At 43.6% G+C, this 27361-nt stretch overlaps 1 protein-coding gene across 14 annotated transcripts in view; it reads left to right on the plus strand.

Moving 5' to 3' along the window:
- Positions 1 to 19207, plus strand: part of eya1 (EYA transcriptional coactivator and phosphatase 1) — a 36044-nt gene extending 16837 nt beyond the window's left edge. For 5 of the 14 annotated variants that reach the window (XM_075452205.1, XM_075452207.1, XM_075452211.1 and 2 more), the window contains 12 exons: positions 48 to 130; positions 602 to 788; positions 1428 to 1570; positions 2272 to 2355; positions 5831 to 5920; positions 14975 to 15033; positions 15143 to 15303; positions 15511 to 15625; positions 15951 to 16072; positions 16837 to 16937; positions 18754 to 18786; positions 19043 to 19207. In XM_075452205.1, coding sequence (XP_075308320.1) covers positions 48 to 130; positions 602 to 788; positions 1428 to 1570; positions 2272 to 2355; positions 5831 to 5920; positions 14975 to 15033; positions 15143 to 15303; positions 15511 to 15625; positions 15951 to 16072; positions 16837 to 16937; positions 18754 to 18786; positions 19043 to 19123 — 1259 coding nt within the window. In that variant the 3' untranslated portion in view covers positions 19124 to 19207. The remainder of the gene's footprint in view (positions 1 to 47; positions 131 to 601; positions 789 to 1427; positions 1571 to 2271; positions 2356 to 5830; positions 5921 to 14974; positions 15034 to 15142; positions 15304 to 15510; positions 15626 to 15950; positions 16073 to 16836; positions 16938 to 18753; positions 18787 to 19042) is intronic. The other 9 variants (XM_075452210.1, XM_075452217.1, XM_075452218.1 and 6 more) reach the window with 3 other exon arrangements.
- The last annotated feature ends 8154 nt before the right edge of the window (positions 19208 to 27361 follow it).

A 27361-nucleotide genomic window follows, 5' to 3' on the forward strand; every position in this document is an offset into this window, starting at 1 on the left:
ATTGTGTGTGTGTATATATCAAAGTACTGTTATTTTTGTCCTTAAAGGTGGTACTTTCACAACAACGTCAGGACTGTATGCAGGAAACAACTCCCTGACAAACTCAACTGGCTTTAACAGCACTCAACAGGTAGCTGTGCACTTCTTCCTTATCTGTTCGTGTCTCTGATCTGGTATCCCTATACAGCTATCAGTTCGTAGTTGTATGGCAGGCTCTGAATCTGAAAATCCTCATGAAACATGCAAACTTAGTATTCAACATAAATCAATCACAATGTCAAAAGCTTTGTACACAGGAATATCTATTGTACCTCCTTGAACACATCTGTATTATGCCACTTAGGAAAGGGAGAAAGAGAAAAGCCAGATCATTGTCCAGATGTCGAACAGAACGGACATGTGTTTGCGTTTATTTTTTGGAATCTGCACTGTAAAGTAGCAACGCTGGTGCAGGGCATATCTCAGATTACTCTGCCAAAGTACCTACTTGTCTCATTTTGCCTCTGCCTTTTGATCAAAATCTCTCCTCTCACATGTGCGTTATCTTAATCCAGATGTAACGTACCTTATTCCAATTACCATACTTTGTCTTTCTCCACAGGACTACCCCAGTTATCCAGGCTTTGGCCAGAGCCAGTATGCTCAGTATTACAACAGCTCACCCTACACCTCACCCTACATGACAAGTAACAACACCAGCCCCAGCACACCCTCCACCACCACCACCTACACCCTCCAAGAGCCACCCACTGCCATCACCAGCCAAGCCCTCACAGACAACCCTGCAGGTAAAAATCCCACCACATGTAACCTGATTATCAGTAGTATGATCATTGTTCGAGCTCTTAGATAAACTCTGCCCCTTTATTCAAAACGTTTTTACTTGCACGGTTTAAGTAGAAGACAGTTTCAGCCATTCATATGTAGTGAACTGCAGTGTGGAGAGAAAGAAAAACATCCTAAACTGAAATCAGATGTAGAATTTTCCATAATTTCATGTGGCATTAACGCATGATCTGGCAATTGAGATTGTATCTTTACAAGTCACTCAAAATTTTTTGACTGCATTTGAAAATGTCATCAAACAACACCAAAGACAGCCAGCTTTAATTTAATATAATTTCATACAGTCATCGTGTATACATAAATGACATCTCTGTAATGTCTTGTTGGCCTGCCCTCAGTTACCTCTTAGTTTATTAAATCAGAGCGGAGCACAAAAGCTTTGCTGTTCTTGAGCTGATTTATGATCCGTTTGTTATCTGCAGTCCTAAATAATCTGCCTCTGAATAATGTCTCATGCAGGATGCTGCCTGTCCTGCATCAAGACAAATGGTCAATCAGACATCTTTTCTAAAAGCATATAACAGCTCATCTTCGATACACTCTTTTTATACTCGCCTTCCTCCCTCTTTCCTTCCTTTCAGCAGAGTACAGTACCATCCACAGTCCATCAACCCCCATTAAAGATTCAGAATCGGATCGATTGCGCCGGGCCTCGGATGGAAAGTCACGTGGCCGTGGAAGAAGGAACAACAACCCATCACCGCCGCCCGACTCTGACCTTGAGGTAGGTGAGCCCGCTACCTTGGCGACAGACAGCCTCGCCCTGTCTGAGTCCCATGGACACTAATCCACTTATGCCTGCCACACAAACTTGAACACTTGGCATTAATTCTTTAAAGCTTGATTCCTTAACTATTTATGCATTATTGATGCATTGTGGAATATATGAGTCATCACTAACACACATATATATATAGCATCCTCTTGTATAACTTGTAAATAAACCATAAGGCATATGTAAATAAATGGCTCACCAAAGAATTTAATTGAATATATTTAAGTGCTTAAGTAATAACGATACTTTCACTCACACTGATAGCGACCATATGTCAAAATAAACTCCTCATAATTTCAAGGGCTCTTCATTAATACAGTATTAATCTGAATGAAGATAATAGCAGCTATTATAGCGCTGACATCATGGCGTGTTAACATATCTAGTTAATTAGTTTGTCACTATTGATTACTCTAATGTAAAGGGCATGGGGTGGAATGTGTGTAGTGGGGTGATGAGAGAAGTGTTGCGGTGACCAACCCAAGCAAATGGATCCTGGTCCCAGTGGCACGCAAATACACGCTCCTGGCCTATTGACCAGGAGGATCACTTTGCAGCCCTACAGAGTGCACCATTGATTTTGCTTCTTTTCTCTCTGTTTTTCTTTGTTTCTACCCCCCGCCCGCCCTTTTCTGCCCCCATCTCTCCAGCGAGTTTTCATCTGGGACCTGGATGAAACAATCATCGTTTTCCATTCCTTGCTTACGGGTTCATATGCCAACAGATATGGACGGGTGAGTGACATCAGACTGTGGCAGTAGCAGTGCACTTTATCAGCAAAATGCATAAATATTAAAAGGAGAGAATAGGGATCAGCGTGGGGTAATGGTCATTGAGCGGAGGATAGATTTCACTTTGCTCGAAGTCCATAGTGAGAGGACAGAGCAGAACTCGATGTACAGATAATTGTTTCTTTTTTTAATAGGTCCAATGAGGCCTCGCAAGTATTTGACTGCTCTTTGCAGCTGTTGGAGCTATGCATGGCTGCTCGGGGCTCGGCTGCAGGGGCTCACAACAGTTGCACTCTGGCTGTCTATTGACACATCTTGAGTGTTCCTTTCTCCTTCAGAAATGCCACATTGTTAGTTTAATTAAGTGCTTCTCAATCCATCCTTTTCAGGCAGGGATCTCCCTGGAGACCCCGACAAGAGGCTGAGTCCACCAAATGTGATTCAGTCAAACTAAAACACAGAGATTCTCCTGAACCGTGCTTGGTTAGGATTTGAATTAAGAAATATATACATATGTATATATATAAAAATCTTAATAAACCTATTTGTTTTTATAGTAGGGGGTCATTTTCTATCCCATGTCCTGGCCTGGGTATGGTCAAAAAATGAAAAGTTTACTTTTCCAGGCTTTGCTATTTGTTTTTTCATGTAAATTGCTTCTCTAAATTTAAACTTTCTCAACAAACAATTTGGGAAATAAGACAGAATCCTATTCTCATGGTTTCTTTGAGGCCATACCCTCTATATACCCTTCAAAATGGAATCCTCTCTTTTTACATGGAGTTGGAGAACATGTGTGGAAAAATGGTGTATTAATCCAGTTTTTATTTTATTTTGTCTATGAGCCTCTTTAATGACTAGTTGTTTTGGCTATGAATTTATTAAATTTTTTGAAGTCAAAAAATGACATATTAGTCCTCATATGTCAGAGAGCTTAACGTCTGCGGCCCATGCTCTTTGCCTTTGTTCTGGCATGAGGGGGTGTTTGATGGGGGCAGTGTTTTGTTTCTGGGGTGAAGGAGGGCTGCCCCGCGACCCTCAACTGTTTATTTACTTTATTCTCAGCCCTGCATGCTGGGTAAAGAGAGAGCTAAGGCTTAGGGAGCTGTGACTGTGTGATGAGGGGCTCTCATACCATACACACACACACACACGCACGTGTAATCACACACACACACACACGTGTAATCACACACACAATGTCCTCCTCTTAAACAGGAAACACTCCTGACTCCATAAAGGCCCATTCCATCAGAGCTCATATAGGTTGTGACTAGAGTCCTTCTCACTCTCTGTTTCCAGCTTCTCCGTTTCTCGGCAAAATTTAGTCAACTTTTCAGCGATGTTTTTGTCTCTGTCGTGCTCCAACCTGCTGACATGTTCACGTTAAAGCATTATTATAAAAAGGAGGAATGCTTCCTCACAGCAGCCACAGACCACACGACATCAAAGCCTATCATAGATGCTGATCTGTAAACTACCTCAGGAAAGAAAGTGAAGCGGACCGACATCGACCCACCCCCGCCACCATCCATCCACTGCAACAACCACCCTTTCTCTCCGTCTCCTCCCTCTTGTCTGTCATTCATTCAGTCATCTTTATCTTTGTGGCATGTACAAAAAAAATGTTACAAAACAGTTTTCCCTTCTCGCTGCTCTTAGCTTACTATAAATAGATGTGTATCTGAGTGAGTGCACATCCACACTTTCTCTCGCTCACTGTGACCTCCTACCCACTCTGATTTTTTTTCTCCCTCATACACACATAAACACACTGCTGTTCTTATCGGCCCTTTTTAATTGGCATCAAGGCAGCTCACCCCCATAAAGCTGATGGCTGAGGCCAGCTGTGGTGCTATTGGGCTGGCGAGAGCTTGAGCTTAATGTGGGTGGGGATGTGTGTGTGTGTGTGTGTGTGTGTGTGTGTGTGTGTGTGTGACTGTTGGTAGGGGTGTTATTGCAAAGGGGCTCAGAGGAAGGGGGAGCGGACTTGGTGCCCCCCCCTCCTCCGGAGGCACTGACATCTCAGGACAGGTGGTGCTGGAGCAATGACAGCAGCAGCACTTTGGCCTTCTGGCCTGCTTGTATTCTTAACTCCCTCACTGACTGATTGTTTAGATTAAATTGGAAAGGATTCACTCGCGCCAAAGAGAACTGCCTTTTCCCACCAAACCAGTCCGTAACGCTATTTCAGCCAACAGTGGCAGTGTTGGGGAAGAAGGAGATGGTAGCCCAGTGATGTAAGCGGCTAATTGTTTTTGATGAATTCTTACTGAAAGATTGATTCAGACTGGGAGGTTAAGAAGTAGGAGAAAACCTTGAGAAGTGGGGCATGGAGCTCTACTTGTGTGGTTTGCACTACGTCATTTTAGTGAAAACATAGGCATTGTGGGGTGTGACAGCTAATCAGCGGAAAGCTCAGGTGTGTCTTTAGGTGGTTTAACTCCATAATCCCTGCTTGTGGTCCTGCGTGGCCTGACTTAAATGCAGATCTCACCCAGCTGCAGGGAAACCTCCTGCACAGACGGCCATTGTCTTTCTTCATCCTTTACTTTCTGAGGACAATTTGCTAATTAGAGATTTAGGATATAAGAGAAACACGGTTTCGTAAACACAAAAAGAAAGAAATAACTTCTTCATTTAGACAGCAAATTACAATCAGATTTTTTGGGAGTTTTATATCAAAACACGATCTTAAGTCCATTTTGTTCGAGGTAGTTTATTCTTATTTATTTGGCATTGCAAAAGGCTTGTTTTACATCTTGAGACTTTTTGCCTGTTCATTATATTTTTAAAGGGAAAGCGGCACACGTTGTCACAGTCTCATTAACTATTTACAGTGTAGATGACTCCTTTCGAGGTATTATCTTGCAGACAGTGCAACCATATCACCATTACAGCACGTGTCACATTACTGACAGAGATCGTGATTTAAGGGAAAACTTGCCGTTGTCCCTGACGCATGGCTCTATAAGTGTACATTTAGCGTTTTTGATTATTTTCCAGTTCTATTAGTCAACACCCAGAGTGGCTCTCAGTTATCTAAAGAAACTTGGGGAGGAATGGCGTTTTATCACCGAGAGAGCAATCAAATGATGCATCAGCACGAGTATGTGGAGAATTGGCTATTTACGATGAGGCTGTGACCCCAGCTCCTCTAAATCGACCACCCCTTCTGAGAAGAGACATGCTTTTACTGCATTCATTCAAGTCTGTGGCATTTCTGGTGACTATTCTGGTCCCTTTCAGAGGGTCGTAAACAGAGGCCAAAACTTTCAAGTCTTCTTTTTATGGGAAGAGCCTGCTGTGGAATTTTTAAAGCGATTCTGGGTTAATTAAGTGACTCACAGTGAATATCATTTCTTACTCTGTTGTATTATCTTCTTAGTGCACTTCTGTGAACAAACACTGTAACCTCTTGAATTAAGAAGAGTTGTTTTTATTTTTAATTTAAATTTTTTTTTTGTCTGTTTTTCAGGACCCGCCAACATCTGTATCATTAGGCCTAAGGATGGAGGAAATGATCTTCAACTTGGCCGACACACACTTATTCTTTAACGACTTAGAGGTGAGTGTATTTATGTGCTGTTTTTCCGACTGCATAAAAGCCTTCTGTTCACATTGGGATGATTTTAGAGGCCACAGAAACGTATTCAAACGGGAGCTGAAGGTTTTGGTCAAAGCAGCAACAACTGCAGAATAGCATGGGGCCTGTCTCTCAGTTAGCCGTCCCACTAGAGTGAAGAATTACCTCAGAGCCCAAGGGATGCCATGAATTTTACATGTGCTGTCAGTCTCCTGGGTCACCAGCCCTGCCCCCACCTCCACCTCCTTCCCACTTCCATGGCAGCTCGTGCAATTTGTCAGGCTCTAGTGTTTCTATGGCTGCTCTGTCTGACTGTGTGTCATGCTGTGTGCTTGGTGTCGCTGTCCACCTACACCACCGACCCCTCCGTCATAGCATGAAATCCCCCGCCGACTCCCCTCTCGTGCTTCTGCCCCCGCCTTGTCATGTACGGATAGTGTAAAATCTTCCCTTGGGGCAGTGGAATAGACAGATCAGTACAGGGAGGTTTGTGTGTGTCGGGTTATCAGTATCCGCTCCACCCGAGGTAAAGATGAAGCAAAGACCAGAGCGTGAGGATGCATTTTGCCTCACAATATTTGAACAGAATAAAATGTGCCACATTTGCTCATACATATACACACGTGCTCAGGAATGATGAGTCCCTTCAGTTCAAATTAAAACGTCAAACTTAACTATCACAGGACATTATTTAGTAATAAAGAAAAGTGTTCTCACTTGCTCTATCCAGTTCCTTGGCTTTGATTTTGTTGAGTTTTTATGTCTTGAGTTATTGTCCGCACCTCCTCCTTTCTGCCTCTTTTTCATGTTGAATCTGATCCCACTGACTGTCCGCTTTTCCTTAGTGTCCTGCTTTGTGCTGACCTCACAGGAGAGGAAATGTTTTGTTTGATACTTAAGTGTGAAGAGATCTGTGGCCAGTCTGCCAAGTCTCATTACTCACCACCGTGTTTGGCCGTGTTACATGAAGCAAGCCCAAGAAGGAGGAAAAAACACAAGGCAGAGAGCTGGTGAGACTGAGAAAGAAAAAGTTCATACTACCCCAGACAGACGAGTGACTGAGATTCCAAACGCAGTCATCGTGATCAAAGTTAATTGGCTGCAATTGGCTGGTTAAATATTTCCTTATGCCGTGGCCGTGTAGAATCCATTCTAGCTGCGCTGTATTTAATAAACGTGCTCCAATCATTTGAAAAAATGGCAGCCTGTGACAACTCTTAAATGTGGTTTTGCTCAACATCTGCCCTGTGTTTTGATTTCTTTTCATGTGTGATGAAACTGTTCACAGATGAATTGGCAGCTCAGACTACTTATAAAATTATTTGAAAACCCAGCACGTATGTTACTGCTGCTCTATCTCAGCAACAAAATTATTAGATTTTGTTTTGACACTAAAAAGATTTTGATTTTTCTTTTTTTTTCCCAGTTTAAACTATCGTGACTGAGGGAGCTAACTGCGGTCTGCTCGAGGAATGCTTTTTAGAATGTCCAATGTAAAAATCCATCTGCTGACGTTGCAATGGTTGTCATTAATAATCATACCCAGGAAGAAGCGACATTCTCTCGAAGGCATAGTGATCTCCCCTCTTAAACTAAGCCTGGCCAGTTGGAGTGTTAAGTGCCAGTTCTCAGCAAAGCCTAACCAGTTGTGTTTCCTCTCTGCTGATTTACAGTCCTCCATCTCAGATAGAGCTAAATAGAGTCCCACTATAAATACCGCAGCCAGCAGCAGTTATGTATTTAAGCATGTGCAGAAATGCATATGGTCCATCTAATTTAGTCTAAGCCATAAAGGGAGACCCCAGAGGCTGTGCAGAAACACAGGTGCAGAGTTAGTGGCCTAACGGTGTGTGAGCGCTCCATCCGTGCTTTAAAACTTCCACAAAGCCAGCCTCTGCACAAGGACATCAAATGGGAGCTCTCGAAATTTGCCCACAACTTTTGATTATTTCAGTTTCATCAAAATGTTTATATATTATTTTCCAAGTTAAACCAAGTGCGTCCATTTTTCTAAAGCATATGGAGATTTTCATAAGGACCCTAAACACATCACGTTTAGGCATGACGGTGTACTCACTCTGCGGCGGCCACAACGAAGGTGCGAGTCTTAGCTTGTGTGTCGTGTGTGTGCGTACGTGTGTGAGTGGAGGCCGGACCGTGTTGATAGAGCTGGTGAGTGATGATTCGGGGGAAAGTCATAAAAAGAAAGAGGGCATGCCGAAGGGGTCAACAGGGATCAGTTTCACCCTTATGTCTTTCTCTCTCCCTCTCCCTCTTTTCCCTCCAACCCTTTTCTGGATCAGCGCTCTCTTTTTTCATTCACTTTTTTTCACTGAAATACTGCAGCTTCACCAAAAGACTCCCCCACCTTCCCAGCGCACACGCGCAAATCTCTATTGATCGTCTCGCACAAACCATTTGCAGCTTGGCCCTTTAAAGGATTGATGTAGTATTGTATGAACAGCGCAATCTGTTTTTATCATCAAAAAATGCTCTCAGCCAAGGAAGTATTAGCAAAGTAATTCAAGGCAATATGATCCTTATTGATGTGATCTCCACTGTATTAATTTTTTCCATATCGAAGAAGTCGTATTTCAATAACTCTGGAGATAAACACGGTCAGATTTATATCTTAGTTGAATCAAATTCTGAAACTAAAATATAAACAGTGTTTTTTTTTTTTCTAGTTTGTTTAATTAATTGCTTCACCATAATCTTGAGTTTGGATAAATAAGGTAATCGATTGTTGTTGTTGTTTTTTTTAGGGAATAATATTCATTGTCTTTAAAATTATATACTTTCACGAGTTGATTATTAAAGAGGATTCCTTGTCAACATTTTGAAATGTAGTAAATTAAACTAACTGGATGCCATTATCATGAGGGAACTTTGGCACGGGGTTGCATGTGAAGTTAACTGATGGCAGAAAGTGATGTGTGTAATGAAGCCCACGGAGGTTGAGTTCAATGGGAAGACTGACAGCTCTGCTGTGACTCAGGGTGTGAGTTTACTATAGGTGTGTTGCTGTAGCCCAAACTCTAATGCCGAGCTGTATGTGGGAACCGGGGGCCTCTCTCTAGCTGCCCGAGCCCCCTGTGATCCCTTCTCAGTGGGGTACGGGGGCTGCCGTCTCCCGCCTCCTTGGATGAGAAAACAACCCTCCCTGTCTGGAGGATAAAGGGCACGGGGGCAAACCACTCACAGGGAGCAAGAGGGTGAGAGGTCTCTAAAAGTGGGAGCGTTTTAAATGAGTCCTCGGATGCGTCATGTTGTGTGCAACACGTGTACGCATGCTCTCAAAATATGTGGAGCTACAAAGGCTCACATACAAACGCATACATAACTTACAAATACTCATGAAAGTATCCCAAAACTCTCGTGCACACACATACCTGTGTAGCAGCCCTACAACACTGTATGCTTACTACCTTTTATTGCTCCCAGCCTGCAGTCTTGGGGTTGAAACCTCCTCTGTCACTCTCACCCAGGGGCTGCCTGTTAATGAGAGATGCTGTGAAACGCACGGTTACCTTTGCCTAGTGGCTGAAATGGTTCTCCAGAGTCTCTTAGCTCGGAGCCATTCTGTTGGTTTTATGTCCCACAGCCAAGAGTCAGATCCCGTACTTGCCATTCCATAGGGCTAGTAGCTTTTTTATGTTTTCCTTGATAGTTTATTTTACCCTGATTTTCTTCCTGATAAGGTGGAACATGATGCCAACTCTGATTTTCATTTGAAGCAAGTCATTCAGTCGATTGGTTACCAGTTAACCGAAGCTGAGCAGCATTATTTTTTTTTTCTATTTCAAACTAAAGACCGACATAATCACACATAAAAGCGTCAGTATCTGCACCAGTAAGAAGTTTTGAAACCATAGATCGAAAGTTCAAATTTCTTTTGAAAAATTTTGACGAAGAGCGTTCAACCCCATTATCGTATGTTTTGTCAGATGGGGCTTCTTGGGGTCTGGTGTGGGTATTTCATCATTTGCTTGGCCACTGATGCAGCAGCTCTGTCATGTTCCTCAACACGAGTCCGTCAAGTCTCAAGGCGGGGCCACTGATGTGTTCTGGAAAGACTACAGACGGAGAGTGGAGGTTTCGAAGCCAACTTGTCAGTCTTTGCTCTGCAGAGCTCCAAAGCACCCCCACCCTCTAACCACTATCCCAACACAGCCGCTTCATACACCAATAAGGGCTGAGGGTGCATGGAAAATATAGCATTACTGTCTGGTGACAAATGATGATATTTAAGAATAGATTTTTCTGTCCCGCATAAAATATAAAAAAGACCCAGCACCTGTCCAACATGGTTTGTGAAGGATAAGAGCAGAAACTCGCAGACATTTGTCCAAATAACAGTCCTGTTGGCGGGAACAAAGTGCCTCACTGTGGATATGTTCATTGCTTTGGGAAAATGCTGAAGTGACTGAGATTTGATACAGCACTTAATGTCGCTCGCCTTGAGGTGCGGTTTGGACTTGAAATGCCAAAAATAGAAAATAATGAGCAGCAGCTCATCTATCACACGTAACTAATTTATGCTTTTCACTGCCTTACCTGTGGACCCATGACGTGTTCCCCTTTTTTCCCCCAACTTTTCAGACACAGCGCTTTAAAGACCCACTTTGTTGAGATACAGCGATACAATGTGTGTCTGAGCAAAGCTCTCTATGTATCCCTTCCCCTGAATCTGGTCTTTTTCTTTTTTTTTTGTGAAACCAGCATAGACTTCTCTGTACCTGTGCTTTGTTTGGCACTGCTGTTTGAATTCCATGACTGTTCAAGCACAGATTGTGGATTAGAATGAAGTGGGTTTGAAGAACTCTCCCTTTGTTACCCACATCCTGTGTTTGACCCCCAGATAATCACAGCCCCCTCCTCCCTTCTGCATCCCTCTGTCCCCCACCCCCTTAGACAGGGGTGCCTGTGGTGGGAACGGAGAAGGAAGTTGCCGGGGGTCACAGACCGGGGGGGGTGGGGATGACAGCCTCTGCCGGTAGAGTGGCAGCATTGAGAACCTGCGAACCATGGATGAGCCTTTTTCACATGGCATTAGCTTGTAGGGTCATGAAGAATTTTGTGATGACGGCTGTTGTCGCTCCTACTGAGGCTACGACCACCCACCCCCACCCCAACAGAGCACACCGTTCACCTGAGAGAGATGAGAGAATGGGGAGGAGGTTGGGTGGAAGGGGGGCACAGGTTGTATCCAAAAAGTGGACACCATTGTACGGCAGTGACCTAGACCTTCATGGGGGAAAAACAGGTCTTTGAGAGTGTGAACACGGTACTCTCTGTGTTTTGGCAACATACATGCATTACAGAGTTGCCCCATCTTTCCTCTCTTTGCCTCTGACTGTTGCAGTCACCACTCTGAGCTCTTTCCAGGGCTACAGGAAGACTCAGGCCATCATCACTGATTGCTTAATGACAGATGCCGAGGGAACAAAGAGGGCTCTGATAACTTCCTCCCCAGTGAAAGGTTTTCAGCACATCAGGGGAAAGACAAAGACAGAAAAAGGAAGAGAGAGTGAATGATGCAGAGATAGAAGAATCCTGAGGCAGAAGCATCCTGTCCTGAATTATTGTGCACTTTTCGGTGTTTCCTTTTTTTCTGTATGAATAAAGACTACTCGGAAGCCAAGTGAGGTCAGATAAAAGACAAGAATGTCGCTAATGAATTCAACAGAAATATGCAGTGTTTGCACGGGGAGTAATTGCGATGGCTTCTGATGGAGGGTCTTCACTCCTTAGTACAGTAGGAACATCTGGTGTGAGTTAGCGGTGATTGTAGGTTTTAGAGAGACCACTGTTTGCTTGGTGAGGGGAGACTTTGGGGGAATTCGGTGGAAAAGAGATGTTCAAAAGGTTCAAAGAAATTCTCAGACTGCCCCTCAATGTGTCACAATCACGAAGGCCGATCAGTCCATTGTCAGAGATATACAAACAATTGATCATAGCATGTCTTTCTTTTTCTTTTCGTTTAAGCATTACATTAACCGCAGATGCTTAACATTATAAGGTGGTTCTGAACACTCTCTCATGTCACTATGTTTTAATATATAGTTTTTACCCGCAATTCATCTTGCAGGTGTTTATTTGTCAAATTCCAATTGATAGAACAGTAAAATTCACCACCTAATAGTGTTTCTTTCCATTCTATCCGCTATGACCCGCACCGTTCATGGCTCTGTGGTGTTTACGAGGCCCTCAGAAGTGGCTCCTAATGAGTATGTGTAAGGGTTACTGTACGACATTACCCGCAGCCACCTCCTCTATTAGCTTTCCCAGTCCTCCCAGGGAGCCGGTGCAGAGGTTTATACCAGCCCCAGCTGGGAACAGTAATTGTTGTAGTCTGCTCATTCCTCCAACAGCCCTCTCCCTTTCTATTCCCAGTGCACACACACACACACACACACACACACACACACACACACACTCACTCAAACTTCTATTTGGAGGTCCCGGCACGCTGTTCATCGTTTAATTAAGCATTGCACATAATTGAAAAACCACATAAACATGAGAAAACAATGAAGTGGAAGAGAGCAGACATTCAGACTGTAAGCCCAAACCCCTATATTGTTCTTGGCCTTTTGAATCTTTAATGCTTTACATTTGTTGAGGTTTGATGTGTTTATTAGCTTTTAGTCCATGAAAAATCATTCATAATCAGGCTGAACTTATAACAGCTACAGTTGGGCTTAATTGCTGAGACATTTGTAGGAGTTTTTGGTCAGTTTGGCTGCGAGACCTTAAGTAGGTCCATAATTAGTGTGTTGAACAACATTGTTCTCAAATATCTGTTTTGATCCATGCTGGCTGTCACATTCTGAAAGAAACAAATTACATGGGTAGAGGAAACATGGTGAGTCATTGTCAACAAGGTACAGGAAGACAGCAAACAATTTAAGATGTTATACCGAATGAGTGGAACTGAATGGTCATGGACCAATGCAGTGAAAGAGGTGGCGGGAGCTGGTTGTTGGCAGATTGTGTCTGATTCATCAGTGCGTAATTACTGAATAATAGAAGCATTCCAGTCACTTGCACCACAATAGGGGGTCATTGAAAGGAGGCTTTATGAGGCGCTTAACCCAATGTGCTGCTTTTGTTTTCCTAAACAAACAGACATGCCTCCACTACTTGAGGAATTAATCACACCTTTAGGTATACTTCTGTCCTGAGAGCGTATGTGGACCCTTAAATTAGCCACAAGTTTGTTTGCATCAGATCCTCAAGCTGAGACAAATTGCAGCTTTCTTCAACTATTAAAGATCTGTGAGCGATCAATGAGCACCCGTCTGCAGCCCATGTCAGTTGGCAGTCCATCTTCTGGAACGCTGTGCTCAGAGCTCGCTCCATGTGAGGTCACTTTGGACTCCCAGCCTTTTACCCATTTCTCTCTCTACATCTCCACGTCTCTACCCTTCCACCCCCTTATCGGGGTGCCAGAGGCCCGGAGAGGAGGGGATAGGGGTCACAGGGTCAAAGTCTTTTCCTCTTTGGATCTCGGGGCTTGCTGGGAGAGGCTTTGCGAGAGAATGGCTGCATTAGAGCTGGGGTTGGGGGTCAAGATTTTAATTCTGTTAAAGAACAGCTGGTTTGAGTTTCTCCTCATGTCGCTCTTCCCTCCCTCTCTCCACAAATCCAGGGAGATGAAAAATTTGTTCAGAGGGGAACCAGTAAAATAAAAAAGGTTTACGGTCCAAAGCCCTTACCCTTACCCTGCTCCAGCATTAGAGAGGAATGCAATAACGTCAGCATTTGGCCTCAGTTAGATTGACTTAAAACAAGGAAGTCCTTTCTGTGTTTGGGTGTCTTAACAACCGGATGAAACTTAATTAAAAAAGCTAAAAAAAATTGGAAGGGATTTTTCATACTTGAAACCAGAGGAATTCTCTTCCTCAAGTTTAAATTTCCATGAGAAATGATTATTTCTCACATAACGTTAAACAGGTGAAACTAACGTTGTTGGCAGTTACCGTTACTCATTTAAAACCTGCAGCTTTCCAGAGAAATTAGAAGAGAAACTGCATCATAGTAATATCAAATACTCTTTCTGCTATTCGCACCAGATTACAGCTGACTGAAACCAATCTGAACGTTAACCTCACATGAATCTCACAGCTTTTTGCTCTCAACAGCACTATTGCTCAACCCCTCTGTTGTCTGAGTTTCAAAGTTACCACAAGTTGTAGCCTAAAGAAAAAATAAAACAGCTCAGCTACTCTGCATCGTCTCTGCTGCACATGAAATGTGTTGATCCCAATGCCAAGGCAGGGCTCCCTCACATCTCGAGCTGGCTGATGAGGCGGAGAGAAGGGAGGAAGAAGGGAGGCACTAGAGCACTCCTATAAATGGAAAACTAATAACAGATTTTTTTTCTTTGCCCACTTTCTCCTGGCCAACCGGCCGGCTGGCTGACTGGCCCCGGGGCTGTGTTGGTGTGTGGCGCAGAAGCAATCAGAGGTCATAATTTCATTGGCGGTTAGCATCAGGTTCAATTTTTCTAGTAGGTTACATTTACCAGAAAGTCTGGCTTGTGTTACCGTGTAACGGTGGAATCAGTGCAGAGCTGCAGAATTCCTCCACCCTTCCAAGAGGAATGTTCACATGCGATCGGAGATGCACAAACAGACACATACTCATGCCCAAATTATTAGTGCCAAGGCTCATAATACCAGTTTGTTTTATACAACTAGGACTTATTGGAGCTCTACTACATACATATAGTTATCTGCTGTCTCAGACATAGCTGTTCAAATGGGTTTTTTTCAGACCTCTTGAAGTAGCCTTCCTTTCAGACTGATAATGAGCTCAATTTAGAAGAGCTGGTGAAAGGTTAATTGTGAAGAAATGTAAGCAGAGCTCAGAATCAGAAAGGAAATATAGAAGAAGTTGAAGCATGCATTCCTGAAAAAAATGTGTTTCTGGTGAAAAGTTTTCCTGGAACCTGTGAAAAGTATCCTTTCCCAAGAATGCTAAACTTCTTTATGAGTGTTATTAAAGGTGGGTTTTTTGTGTGTGTTTCAGGAATGTGACCAGGTACACATCGACGATGTGTCCTCTGACGACAACGGCCAGGATCTAAGGTGCAGCACCGCCACGCTTTGATTCTTGGATCATAAGTTTACAAAAAAAAACATTTCTCAGTGGCGTAGCGGCTTGTGCTAACGGATCCTATCTCTGTCGTTATTTTAGTACGTACAACTTCAGCGCTGATGGTTTCCATGCAGCAGCTACCAGTGCCAACCTGTGCCTGGCCACGGGCGTGCGGGGAGGTGTGGACTGGATGAGAAAACTGGCCTTCCGCTACAGACGAGTAAAAGAAATCTACACCACCTACAAAAATAACGTTGGAGGTAATCCCTGACAAGCAGCGCCGCTCGGCACAGATCTGTTGAGTAGAAATGAGTTTGCACATGTGTGTGCCCTCATTGTGTGGGTGTTTGTGGGAGTGCCTGTGCGCATTTGAATGCGTGTGTGTCTAAAAGCAGGGGTAAATTTTGAAAATTTCAGTGGTATTCGGATGGCTGGTCCAACCCAAACAATGTTACCCTGCGTTTCAGGTCTGCTGGGCCCAGCCAAAAGGGAAGCCTGGTTGCAATTGCGAGCAGAAATTGAAGCCTTGACGGACTCCTGGTTAACACTGGCACTGAAAGCACTAACATTAATCCACTCAAGGTAGGACTACAGTGAGGAAAATTGTACCCATTCCCACACCGCACATATATAATCTTATATGTGGTGTAAATAAGTCAACTCCATTCCAAGCTATAAAAAGAGAAACAATGCTGTGGATTTGTCTTTCAAACAGCGCGTCTCTTCTAATTTTGACAAATAAGTTTGCTAAAAGATCTGACTTGGAAAAAAGAGCCAATCCTTCTCTGTTGGACATGTTTTAGGGAATTGATACATTGCTGTGTCTGGATATTCTGCACATTGTGTTTTCTTTAGTCCTCCCGCAGAGTGATTTAGAATGACGTCACCTTTTTGCTCTCCTCCTTAGGTCAAACTGTGTGAATATCCTGGTGACCACCACGCAGCTCATCCCTGCCCTGGCTAAGGTCCTGCTCTACGGCTTAGGAATCGTCTTTCCCATTGAGAATATTTATAGCGCAACCAAAATAGGTATACAGTGCATTTTATGTGGCGTATCTGAAATGTGTGACTTGTTTCTCCCTCCTTTGGCCCACCATGCTTAGGCTATCACTGTGGGACATGCTTGCTTATTATTTCAGTTTGATGAGTGTAAACAGTCAGGACACACATGCTACCTAAATGACAGGACGGAGGCGTGGACAGGGTGGGAGATTTAGTCACCAGAGATGGTTGATGTTCCTCTGTGAGGGAATAGTCCTAATCAGCCTGGGATTATTTTCTTGGAGCAGGGTCTGTGCTGGGCCTCTCCCGGCCTCTGCTCCTCCATCTCTGCATATGAAACCACTTCTGTACATTTATGTCATTCCAGAGCAACAGGACCCCCCTCCTCCTCCTCCTCCTCACATATCCCCACTTTTCCTCCCACCTACCCCCACTGTTTCAAATGCAAAATAAACATCAAGCTTCACAGTTGCAACATTTTTAGGCCCGACAGTGCAGAGTTTGAGGGGAGCACGGCTCAGGGTTTCTCAAGAGCAAAGCAGACCCTGTAGCATGCAGGAGGGATTCGTCCATTAGTCCCAGGTTTTGGGTGGAGAGGGGCAAAGTTGATGCTTTTAAGACGGTCTTTATCTGAGGGCTGATCTTATCGCATCTTCTTCCTGAACTTAAAGTGTGTTACACTATTGTGTAAGAAATGGTGTTTTAAAGGAGTTCTGTCTCTGAATCATTTTTGTATTTATGTTTTGCGACTCTGTGTGTGCACTAACATCCTGCCCCCGACTCCTCCACAGGGAAGGAGAGCTGCTTTGAGAGAGTAATTCAAAGGTTCGGGAGGAAAGTTGTTTACATTGTTGTTGGAGATGGGGTGGAAGAGGAGCAAGGCTCAAAAAAGGTAAGAGGTGCCACACACTTCACTCAAACTCCTGTTCTTTCTGTAAAGTCAGGACTTTGTTGTGAATGCTTACAGAGCACAAAACATACCTGCCATACCTTTCTAAAGAAAGAAATCAGCGCTCCAGCCTTGCCCAACAATCATGCTTTGCTTTCATTCGTTTATCCTCTTACAGGGCATCCAAGTACAAGAGAGAAAGTCTGTAGTGTGTAATCAGCGCTCTTCCTCCGCCATCTCAGGTTTACAGAGCAGGGGCGGGGGGAGATGGCATAATTATATATTCCTGCTTGGTGCTCTGAGCAGTGTGAATGCTGTATGTGTAATGCAAGACAAGCCCTTTCAGGCATGTTAAAGGCCCGTCGTAAATAGAGCGCACATAAAGGAGACTTAAATCATTGTTGATGAAATTAGAATATTTACTGCAATGACAAGCCCGTTAGCACGAGATGGATCAAGAAGCCGACGCCCCCCCCCCCCCTCCCACTCTCAGGAAACACGACGGTATCACCTCACATGAATCTGACATCTGACTTGCCCTTTCAGTGTTACCTGTTGGCTCTTGCTCCACATCTTGTATATTCAGCCTTTCTGTCAAGTTTGGGTGTAAACCAAATGCGGCGCACAGCAAATATTTTCATCAGCAAATTAATCAGCGGCTCTGGAGCATATTTCCCTGACAGGTACGGTTAGCCGCATTGTCAGGCTTGCCTTTGAAAAGCCTTCAGATTCTTTTTCACCTGTTTGCCAGTAAACACTGAGTAGAAGCATGAGGATACATGAAGAGTGATTAGAGAGAAATAACAACCTTTACCCTGGGTTAAAGTGTAAAACAATAGCTCTGTCTTATGAAAAGTGAACACGCCCTGGGAATGTGGTCTTGAGGGATGATTGTTGAAATAGATGCAAATATTTTTACTCAGTCTTGAGTTGTTGAAGTGTGACATTGATGGAAGGATAAGGTGTTTTCTTCCCCCTCTGAGAGGTGCGAGTCCCATGACATGAAACGAAGTAAAAGGTTTCTGTGTCAACATCAGAGAGGACGTGAAATAACACGACAATTTCACCCGTCAGGAGGCGCATATCAGACGTGACACTGTGTGGAACTACAAAAGCAAATGTCTGAAAGTTCTCTCATTCCTTCAGCTAAAACAAATCCGCAAACCCCCAAAACAATTCTGTCTTCAGTTATTGCCATCGCCCGGGAGAGAAAGCAGAGATAACATCTCCAGCTTTTAAACTTAAAAGCAAAGACAATTTACAAAACAAAAAGCAAAGAGCTTTTTATGGGTCAGTGCAGGCTCTCCTAAGCGGAACATATGCCTGGGAGAGGCCATACCTTTGATAAGGGGAGGGTAATGGGCTCCACACACTGAGGAGCTGAGGACTCTACCTGACAAGCTCCTTTCATTCTCTGCGACTCGGGTTTCTCCCCCCATCCTTTGCTTGGGAACAACAGCTCATTTGCACTGTCCTAAAAACACACTGGCAGGCAGGAGGCTCGTTGAAAAGACACCACGGGGAGTTAATTTCTGTTGGGGCTGAAGGCAGCTTCTGGGTTAGTTTGGTGGTATAAAGCAGCACCTTGAAATTAGCTGCAGAAAGGTACAGATATGGCCACACAGACATGTGCACAACAGATTGTGGTGTGTTTTTGATATGATTGCTTTTCCTAGTGGGTGTAAAGAATCACATTTTTTTTTTATGTTTAAATGTTGAGAATGTTGGCATTAAATTTCATTGCTTCTTTTAAATTGATCATTTACAAGATTGACACAAATCTGTAGATTTCAATAATTTTTGTCATTTAATTCTTCAGTTTTCAATCAAGAAACATGGCTTAACTGTTCAGGTGAATATAACATTAAATTTGCCCTTTTTTAAGATTTATTGATTGACTTTTCTTTTTTTTTCCATATCCACCAAATTTGGATGTAAACCAAATGCATTATTAAGCGGAGCAAATTCCTTGTCTGTTTCAGCTCCAGAACCTGACAAATTTATGGTTTCTTCTTCAAATAAATTACCAAAAGAATGGCATTTCTGTAATATTTTCTGTCATTTGACTTATCAGTTATAATGAACTCTTTCTCTTATTCCTTCCTCAGCACAACATGCCCTTCTGGAGGATCTCCAGCCACTCAGACCTCATGGCTCTCCACCATGCTCTAGACCTGGAGTACTTGTAGCACTGCACCACCATCGTACACCCCTCTGCGCCTCAGCACATCGAGCAACCTTTCACCTTCGCCCTCCAGCCCCGTCCCACGCTTACCGCAGCCTCCAGAGCGCAGAAAAAAAAAAAGAAAAGCCCCCCCACCACCCCCCTTGTGCTGGCTGGCGTCTGTCTCTCACTACAAAGGAGAAAAATGAGGAGTGTGGAAAAAAAGAAGCTCGCGGTCAATGTGCTGACATACAGTCACACATCGTCTTAACCCTAAACTTTTCCCTTTTTTTTTTTCCCCCCTGCAAAGCAGAGGAGAGTGAGGTGAATTTATGGCGCAGCAGCTGCTTGCCCTGGTTACTGTGAATTTCTGAAGCTGTCAAAGTGTTTTACGGCCCGCCTGTTTGAGCCGGGACTCTGTCAGGGTTCACACCTGTGAGGAGAGCAGAGCTACCGGCGGCCCCGCCCTCGCCCGCCTCGCCTCGCCTCACCTCACCACAGAACTCGGCTAGGGTCGGCCACAGACCGACGAGTGGCGCCCTTCTAGCTCATCCCCCTTTGCTCTTCGCTGCTTCATTATCCGGTTTATCTTCTTTTAAGTCTCCCCTCCGAAATGAGACGGACAGACAAAGCGACAGCTCCTCTGTGGAGCGTCGGCGTGGAAGTCCTGTGCTTTTCCTATTTATGAACAGAGACTTTGTGAGTGGCACCGTGCCACTGAGAAGGTACCTCGATGACAAAGACTCGTGCCTTTCACAAAGTACTATTGATTTCCACCGCAGCGAGAGGAAGACATTTATGGAAGAAAAAGAAAAGGGGGTTTTCTAATAATTTAAGAAAATAAACAAAAAACTTTATTTACAATGCTGAGACAATCGTGTACAGAGGAAATCTTTCTTTTTTTTGTGTGTGTAAGTTTGTAATCACTGGACTATTCCTTCCTATATTCATTTAGGTACATGCTCTTGAAAGGTGGCAATGCTTTTCAATTGAAGTTAAAGAAAAAAACAAAAAAATAAAAATAAAATAAAATAAATAAAGGCATCCCATCGCAACCTGAGCTTGTGCGATGCTGGAAAGTGTTGATGTGTTCAAGTTATGTTCGATAAACAAATATGTAGATAGCGGGATTTTGTGATCAGTTGTTTTGTCAAGACCAAAAGCATGGATGTCAAGTGTCAAGGAGCTGTCTTTTGATTCTCAGCCTTTCAGGAAACTTCGGCCACTTGTTTTTATAAAGTAGCAGGTCTCCTCTACTTTAAGTCCTTTTTAGACACACATTTCAAAGGGAAGTCGTTCTTTTTCTATCTTCTTTTCCTCCAGAAAGGTAGCTCACAACTTGTGTCCTCATGGCATTTCACCAGCTTGCAGCCCTGACCCCATGTATCTGAAAGCAGACTTAATTCTGACGAGGGTCTCAGAAAAGGCAAAGGGCAGTCTCCAGCCCAGCCCCCACCCAGCCCCGAGAGCCATTTTAATGACAAATTTGAATAAATCTGATATTTAAAGGAGCAGGCTTGAATAGGTTTTATTATCTTTTATACAAGCACTATAAAAACTCTTGTACAGCAAGCGTAATTTTGTATGATGTGTTTTTATTTCAACGTTCAAAAAGAAAATGCATTCTGTGTCCCTCTTTGAAGTAGCTGAAACCCACGAAGCCCTTCTCGTGGTGCTTCTACATCTGTGGACGGGGGAAACCATAATTAACCGTGAGAGAAAAGCCACTAACTTTGTGAACTGAAGGGGTTTGTGAACTTACAGGACGTGTGCTATCGACTGTGAATTTCTTAAACAGAAACCCACTTGTTGTGTTTCGAATCTTTTCCCTCCTTTGCACATGATCACTGTTGGCCTTTGCATTTCAATTCAAATCCCTCTCTCCCCTAAACAGACCCCCCTTTGTCCTGAAACAACTTCTCCCCCCCTCACTCCGGGGGTATCTACATATTGCTGCTAGATCAAGGTAATGGTAGGTAGGTAGAGGAAATGTTTTATAGATTCATACAGCACGCTTTTTTTATTATGTTGCAATCATAAATGCAAACTGGAAATACTTTACACTACACGGGCCTCATTGTGAAAACGCAAAAGATTGTTGTGTCTGCAAAAATATGTGTACAGATGTTTTTTTTGACATTATTATTTGATTGTGTTTAAATTAATAAAAACTGATTTGTGAACCGTTACATGGCCGCACCCGCTTTTTCTTTTTCTCAAACCGAACAGCAGATTTTTTTCTTTTATTAGAGCTCATGTGTGTCCGTTACTTTCAGCGGTGCGTTAACGTTACCAGAATAGCTTCGCCAGCTCCCTCTCCAGTGTCCCGAATCCCACTCGGTTGCCATTTGCTTCAGCCGCTAATCCCACAAGGAAGCAAACAGAAACAGGAGCTGGCACAAATCTAGACCAAACATCGCCTACCCGCATACTAATCGTGTCCTTTAAATCCACACTAGATATTTAAATCTCATTTCTCTTTACATTAAGACTGTTTCCTGGATGACAAACACATTTCTGCGACTGTTTGGTGCTCCTGATGTGATCTTTGATCAAATATTTGATGTTTTCAATGGTCAGAGTTCTGCAAATCGCATTTTTCTCTCCATTCCTAGGAGATGTTACTAAGTACAACTCACAACATGCATGGTACATTCTTGAGGCCCCTAAACCCAAACCAATATTTCACCCGAAATATAATAACAGTGTATGGCTGTCGGTGCACAATTTACATGCGTCCAGCCACTCATTTCTTCAAGAGAGCTAAGTTAGTTTAAATAACACTTAAGAATAAGAAATATTTATGAGGCAGATTTTATGAGGTGGTCAGAGCTAAGATGGTCCAGCGAGTAACACAAGCCTGGACAGGGAGTAAAGTGTCGGCCTCGAAAACCAGGCCAGAGAACTTAGCATGGATGGAATTTTATTTACAGCCGCACTGCCAGTTTAATATCCAGATCAATTATGTTTTCATGCTGAGGGGGAGTGATTGCTGAAGTGAAGCATTCACGTGGGCCAGGCAGGACAAAGCAAACCGAAGGAGCTTCCATCAGAATTCGCCAGCACAATGACACATCATGAGCTTTTCTGAACAGCTGAAACACAACAAAGAGTCTGAGGTCCTGACTGGCTCTCTTTCTCGTTCTGTCACAGAATAGACGTCTGTTCTCTCTGATAAGTTTTCCCGATGCTCGAAGAGCTGGGAGAAATAGTCAGACGAAACCAGACCAGACGTTTCGTGAAAGAAAGAGTGGGTGTTGATGCACGCTGGCAAGCCCTTCTGGCTGCTTGTGCAGAACAGAGGGGAAGTAGATTTTTGTCTATTTGGCCCTCGATGTTTACCTGACTCCCAGTTCTCCATCAGGACTTTGATGGTGGCTGAGATTTGTTATGCGTTGCCAGGGCATTTGCAGCCACCTAGTGCTTGCATTTGTTGTGTGTTCCTGTGCTTTGATCAGGGTTAACAGTAACCATAGAATTCTCAAGAGGCCTGATCTTCGCTGAACTCCCACCAAACTCCTTTGTAGAAATAAAGGGCCCATTCCCTTGCAGGTTCTGTGCTGGGCATTCCTCTCCGGGACGTCTCAGCAAAGTGCCCGCCCTCCATAAAACTGTACTGAAATAATAAACAACGCCATTGGTGATTTACGACCTTACCCAGACAGTGATTTCATGCAGATTTCCATAGAGGGGGCCTCTGACAGTGCATCACAATTGAACTAATATTGTATTACATGCATATCAAACTCCCCCCAAAAAACCTGATCCACATCCACATGAGCCACATCTCTTTTACGAGCAGGAAGCCTATTAATAGGCCTGTGTTCTTTTGGTGGCTAAAGTGTCTCAAGTTAGGGGAATTTGTCTCTGTAGCAAGCAGATGTCCACAGATTGAGACAATAAGAAAAACAGGAAATGAAGGAGAATTAGGCACAATTCCATCCGTGGAAGAGCTGCTCGAAGTTTCTGCTCAATCGGCAAAGCTTGTCCTAGGTTTCGCTCTGCATTTCTTTATTCTTGTTTTGGCTGGCGTTGTTTGTCTTGAGGCAGCACAGACAAAGCCAGTGTTACTGATTGCAGCTCCACCTCAAATTGTCTGAAGCTGAAGAAGGGGCCTCTTACTCCTCTTACAGAGCGTATGGCTCAGTTAACTCCTGGCAGACAGTGAGAGTGGCCGACCTGTTGTCATGGTGTGGTGGGTGGTGGTGCTAAACTAGGCCCTTTGTTTACTGTTTGTTTGTTTCTCGGTTACTGGGATTTGACGGACAGAGCAGGGAAGGGGACAGCTGCTAATCAGGGAACCGCGGATGCCAGGGATCTCTGCCAGAAGTGTCAACTCCGAAGAGGCCATGTGCCCGCAGCTATGCCTGTCCAATACGGATGAGGCTTCTCAGATGAGTAGGTACTGTGAAATGCTATTAATGTACGTTGGTGGCAGGTCGGCTTGGGCCAAAAACATTGTGGTCATGGCAGTTAATGGTCTTGCTGAGTGGGTTGTGCCATAGACAGTTCAGTAATGGTTAGTTGCGTTACACATGCAGACACCTATGATATGAGGCATGTAATGCGTTGGGATTTTCCAGCATTTAGTGCCAAATTATGTGTAATCTTACCAGAAGTACATCCCCAATTCCAACAAACTTAGGACCTTGAATGAAATGTAAATGGAAACAAAATGCACATCTCATGAACCAATATTCATCTATATAAAGGAGAAAAGCTATCAAATGTTTAAAGTGAGACATTGTGCTATTTAATGAAAAAGTTCATCTTGACTTTGATGGCAGTGACACATCTGAAAAAAATGAACACAATGAACTGTGTTCACAGACAGTGTTCCTGAGCCCATGCAGTGATTTCCGTGACATGTCTAATTTTAATCCAGTGCTTGCCTGAGGGCCTGAAGATCACAGGCATCCAATAACAATTTTCATCTATGTCCTTTGTGCACACAAATATCTCCACATTCTCTGCATCTTTTGAAGATATCATGTGCTGCAGATGATGGAATATTCAAAGTCATTGTGACATAGTGGACGACTATTCTGAAATTGCTCCACAACTTGTAGACATGTTTTTTCTTTGCAGATTGCTGTACCTCTGCCCATCTTTACTTCTGAGAGACTCCGCCTCTCTAAGGTGTTCTTTTTTTATTATTGACGAATCATTCCTTGTCCAAGACCTGTTGCTAATAAACCCATTTAGTTGCAACATGTTCCTCCAGCTGTTTCTTTTTAGTACCACTGACTTTGCCAGCTTTTTGTTGCCCCTGCACACGTTTTTTTTTTTTTGTTGTTGCCATCAAATCAAAGATCAGCTCATGCTTTAAAAGAAGCGGTGAAATTATCTTAGTTTTAAAAACATTTGATATGTTATCTTTGATTGATACTGTGGATAAGATATGGGTGTGCGGGGTTTGCAAATCATGGCGTTCTGTTTTTAATTTACATTTTGCCCAGCATCCCAGATATATGGAAGCCCATGCTGTTTTGATAACACAGTGAGGTACAGTGGTTGACATGATGAATGGAGTTGCTCATGTTGTATCTGTCCCATACTAACTTATACATATTATAAAGCAGAGACACGTTCAAATGTAGCTCTTATGTCTTCTGCTGATTGCAAAGTTGTTTTCTCCCCTCAAATATTTGCTCTCTGCTGCACCACCTCCTTGCAAATCATAATTGCTTGTACAACAACTGCTGCAGTTCAGCCGGTGCCAGAACTCATTTGCTGAACAAATTCGCCAACACTTCTATGTAACCTCTCACCGCAGCTCATAACCACTGCGAGGCAGTTGTGTTTGAGTCCTTCTGAGAGTGTGTGGCGTTGCCAGGGCCCAAGCTGAACTGACACTCGCTGTCAACCCAAACACACCACAGCTCCACCTGCATCTGCAGTCAAACACACACACACACACACACACACACACACACACACACACACACACACACCCTCGTATTTACTGGGCCCACCGCACCATTCCATCTGAAGGTGAGTGGCAGGGATTTATATGGGCCACCCCACAACTGCAAGTGCGCGTGAGGTGGGGTGCACGTGCGTGACTTCTTAGCTAACTCACGGGCTGTGAGGTACCGGGTCTCGAGGGGGTTTCTTTTTTAGCCCCTTTGGACCTCCCTGTGTGTTGTGCGTGTGTGATCAGGTGCAGTGTGTTTATGTGTGAGCGTGTGTGTGTATTTGCAAGGACCTCCCTCTCGGGTGTTAATTGGGCCGGCTCTCCCCAGTTAGGCCTCGGACCGAGGCCAGGCTCCCTCTCGTCTGGCAGGCGAAGGAGCCTCTGAGCCACTTTAATAAACTGGATGTCATCTGTTAATAAAACGGCTTGGCGTCCCACCTTGGCTTGTATTTCCTTGATAAGTCATGGGTGATGTTTCTGTTCTCCACTCGTATTTCTATGTAGGTAGAAACGAAGTAAAGGTGAACCTTATTTCTTAGGTGGGCTATGTGTTCTTGCTGATTTTATTATTTTCAGTTACATCTGAAGCTATCCTGATGCTGTCTTTTGTCTTAAAGAACAGCACAGATCATTCATTTCCTCTGTGTATCACTGTTTTTACCTCAAGAAGTATTCTTCTCTCATGTTCAAATGGTCAGTTTATCCACCTTTTCATCTCATAGACTGGATGTGGTTTAGACTTTTTTCTAGCTACTATAACCAGCCAGATTAGGAAGAATATGCTTTGTGAAATAAACCCAAAAAGTAGTGGTTTACCTGAAGTAAGTGAAACTTTGTGTTGAAATGTTCAAATAGAACTTTAAAACTAAGTGTAGCACAAAAATGCACAAACATTTTTCTTCTTTGTATTGGGATCGTTGTGAAAACGTCAAATAAGGATATCTTGAACCTTGCATAGTTTGACACTTCAAGGATTTACGGGTAAGTTCACACTTTGAGAGACTTTGTTCAGCTAAAACTAAAGTATGAATGTAAAACAAACCAAACACATACAAACAAACCGTACTTAATTCTTTATTTCAAGTTTACCTCGTTTTTAAAATCTGTGTTGCTCTTAAAGCAATACTATGTAACATTTCTACCTTAAAAGGAGAATTCCGGCATTTTTACAAACATATCCCATCTGTTGGAGACCAAGGAAAGTTTGCCAAAGGGAAAAACGCGAGAAATTTTCATGCCCGCTGCGCAAAGTTGTCCGATTGCGCTGATTTCCATGAAAGCGGCTCTATCGGGCAAGCTTTTAACCTTTCCTACCGAATTGGCCGTGGTGTCAGTAGCAATACAATTCAACCCAGGGACTAACCATACCATTAGCTAACACAGACATTATACATTTTGAGATTTCAAAAACAGCGCACTTACCTTTCTCAGCTTCCGTGTTCCACAGGCGTGCGCACAAATCAATAGCCGAAGTCATACACTATAGTATTCCAAAATTGTCTTTTTGTCCACCAAAAACGACCCTTGTGAACCGAACTACACATTGCCATGTTTGTTATTGTTTCCTATCGAACAGCTGACTCGTTTCAACACCCATTTTCACCGTGATGTCATGACGTGTCACATGACTGCTTGAAGCGCACCTTCGCCCATTATTCAGCTGCGGGAGATAAGAACCCTCGGGATTTTATTGGAAGCAATTTCGAGATGGATAGTTCGTCAGATTCTGATGTTGGAATGGAAGAGTTTGACGAGTTTGATGGTCGGGGTTATCTTTTTGAACCAGAATACACTGATGAAGAGTTTTTGGCACAAGATGCAGCAAGGATGGCTCAAAACGATGATCCAGAAACGGGAGCTGCTGCTAGGTCACGCATTGGGGAGACATGAGCCGCTTTCGGACTGTAGGAACCTTTGGCAGTTCTAATAACCTTTTAATCCGCGGGGCCGTTTTCTCCCGTGTTCGGACATACAGGAACTCGGGGCTATCGCCCTCAGTTCCTATAACTATTTAGCTCCTTCTCCGAGGTCGGGTCTTTTCATGGTTCTATAGAACACATCTGACGGAGGTGTGTGGTGGTCGGTAGCTACGCCCCATGTCATGCCATCACGGCTGAAATGTTTCCTCATAGGACACGGACACAACCTGCGGGTGTTTAATAAGTTAAACTTACACTTTGTCTCCTTTGTCTGCGGCGCTCTGCTCTCCTTTCTTCCTGCATGAAATAAAAAAGTATCTCCTGACTCTCTCTGTGTGCTCTTCCAGCCTCGATATTAGACGCCTGATGTGATCGTTCATGGTTAATATCACCATCATGCAGACCATGAACACGGTGGCCTCCTAGC

Source organism: Odontesthes bonariensis, chromosome 20 (genome assembly GCF_027942865.1).
Source record: "Odontesthes bonariensis isolate fOdoBon6 chromosome 20, fOdoBon6.hap1, whole genome shotgun sequence".
NCBI lineage: Eukaryota > Metazoa > Chordata > Actinopteri > Atheriniformes > Atherinopsidae > Odontesthes > Odontesthes bonariensis.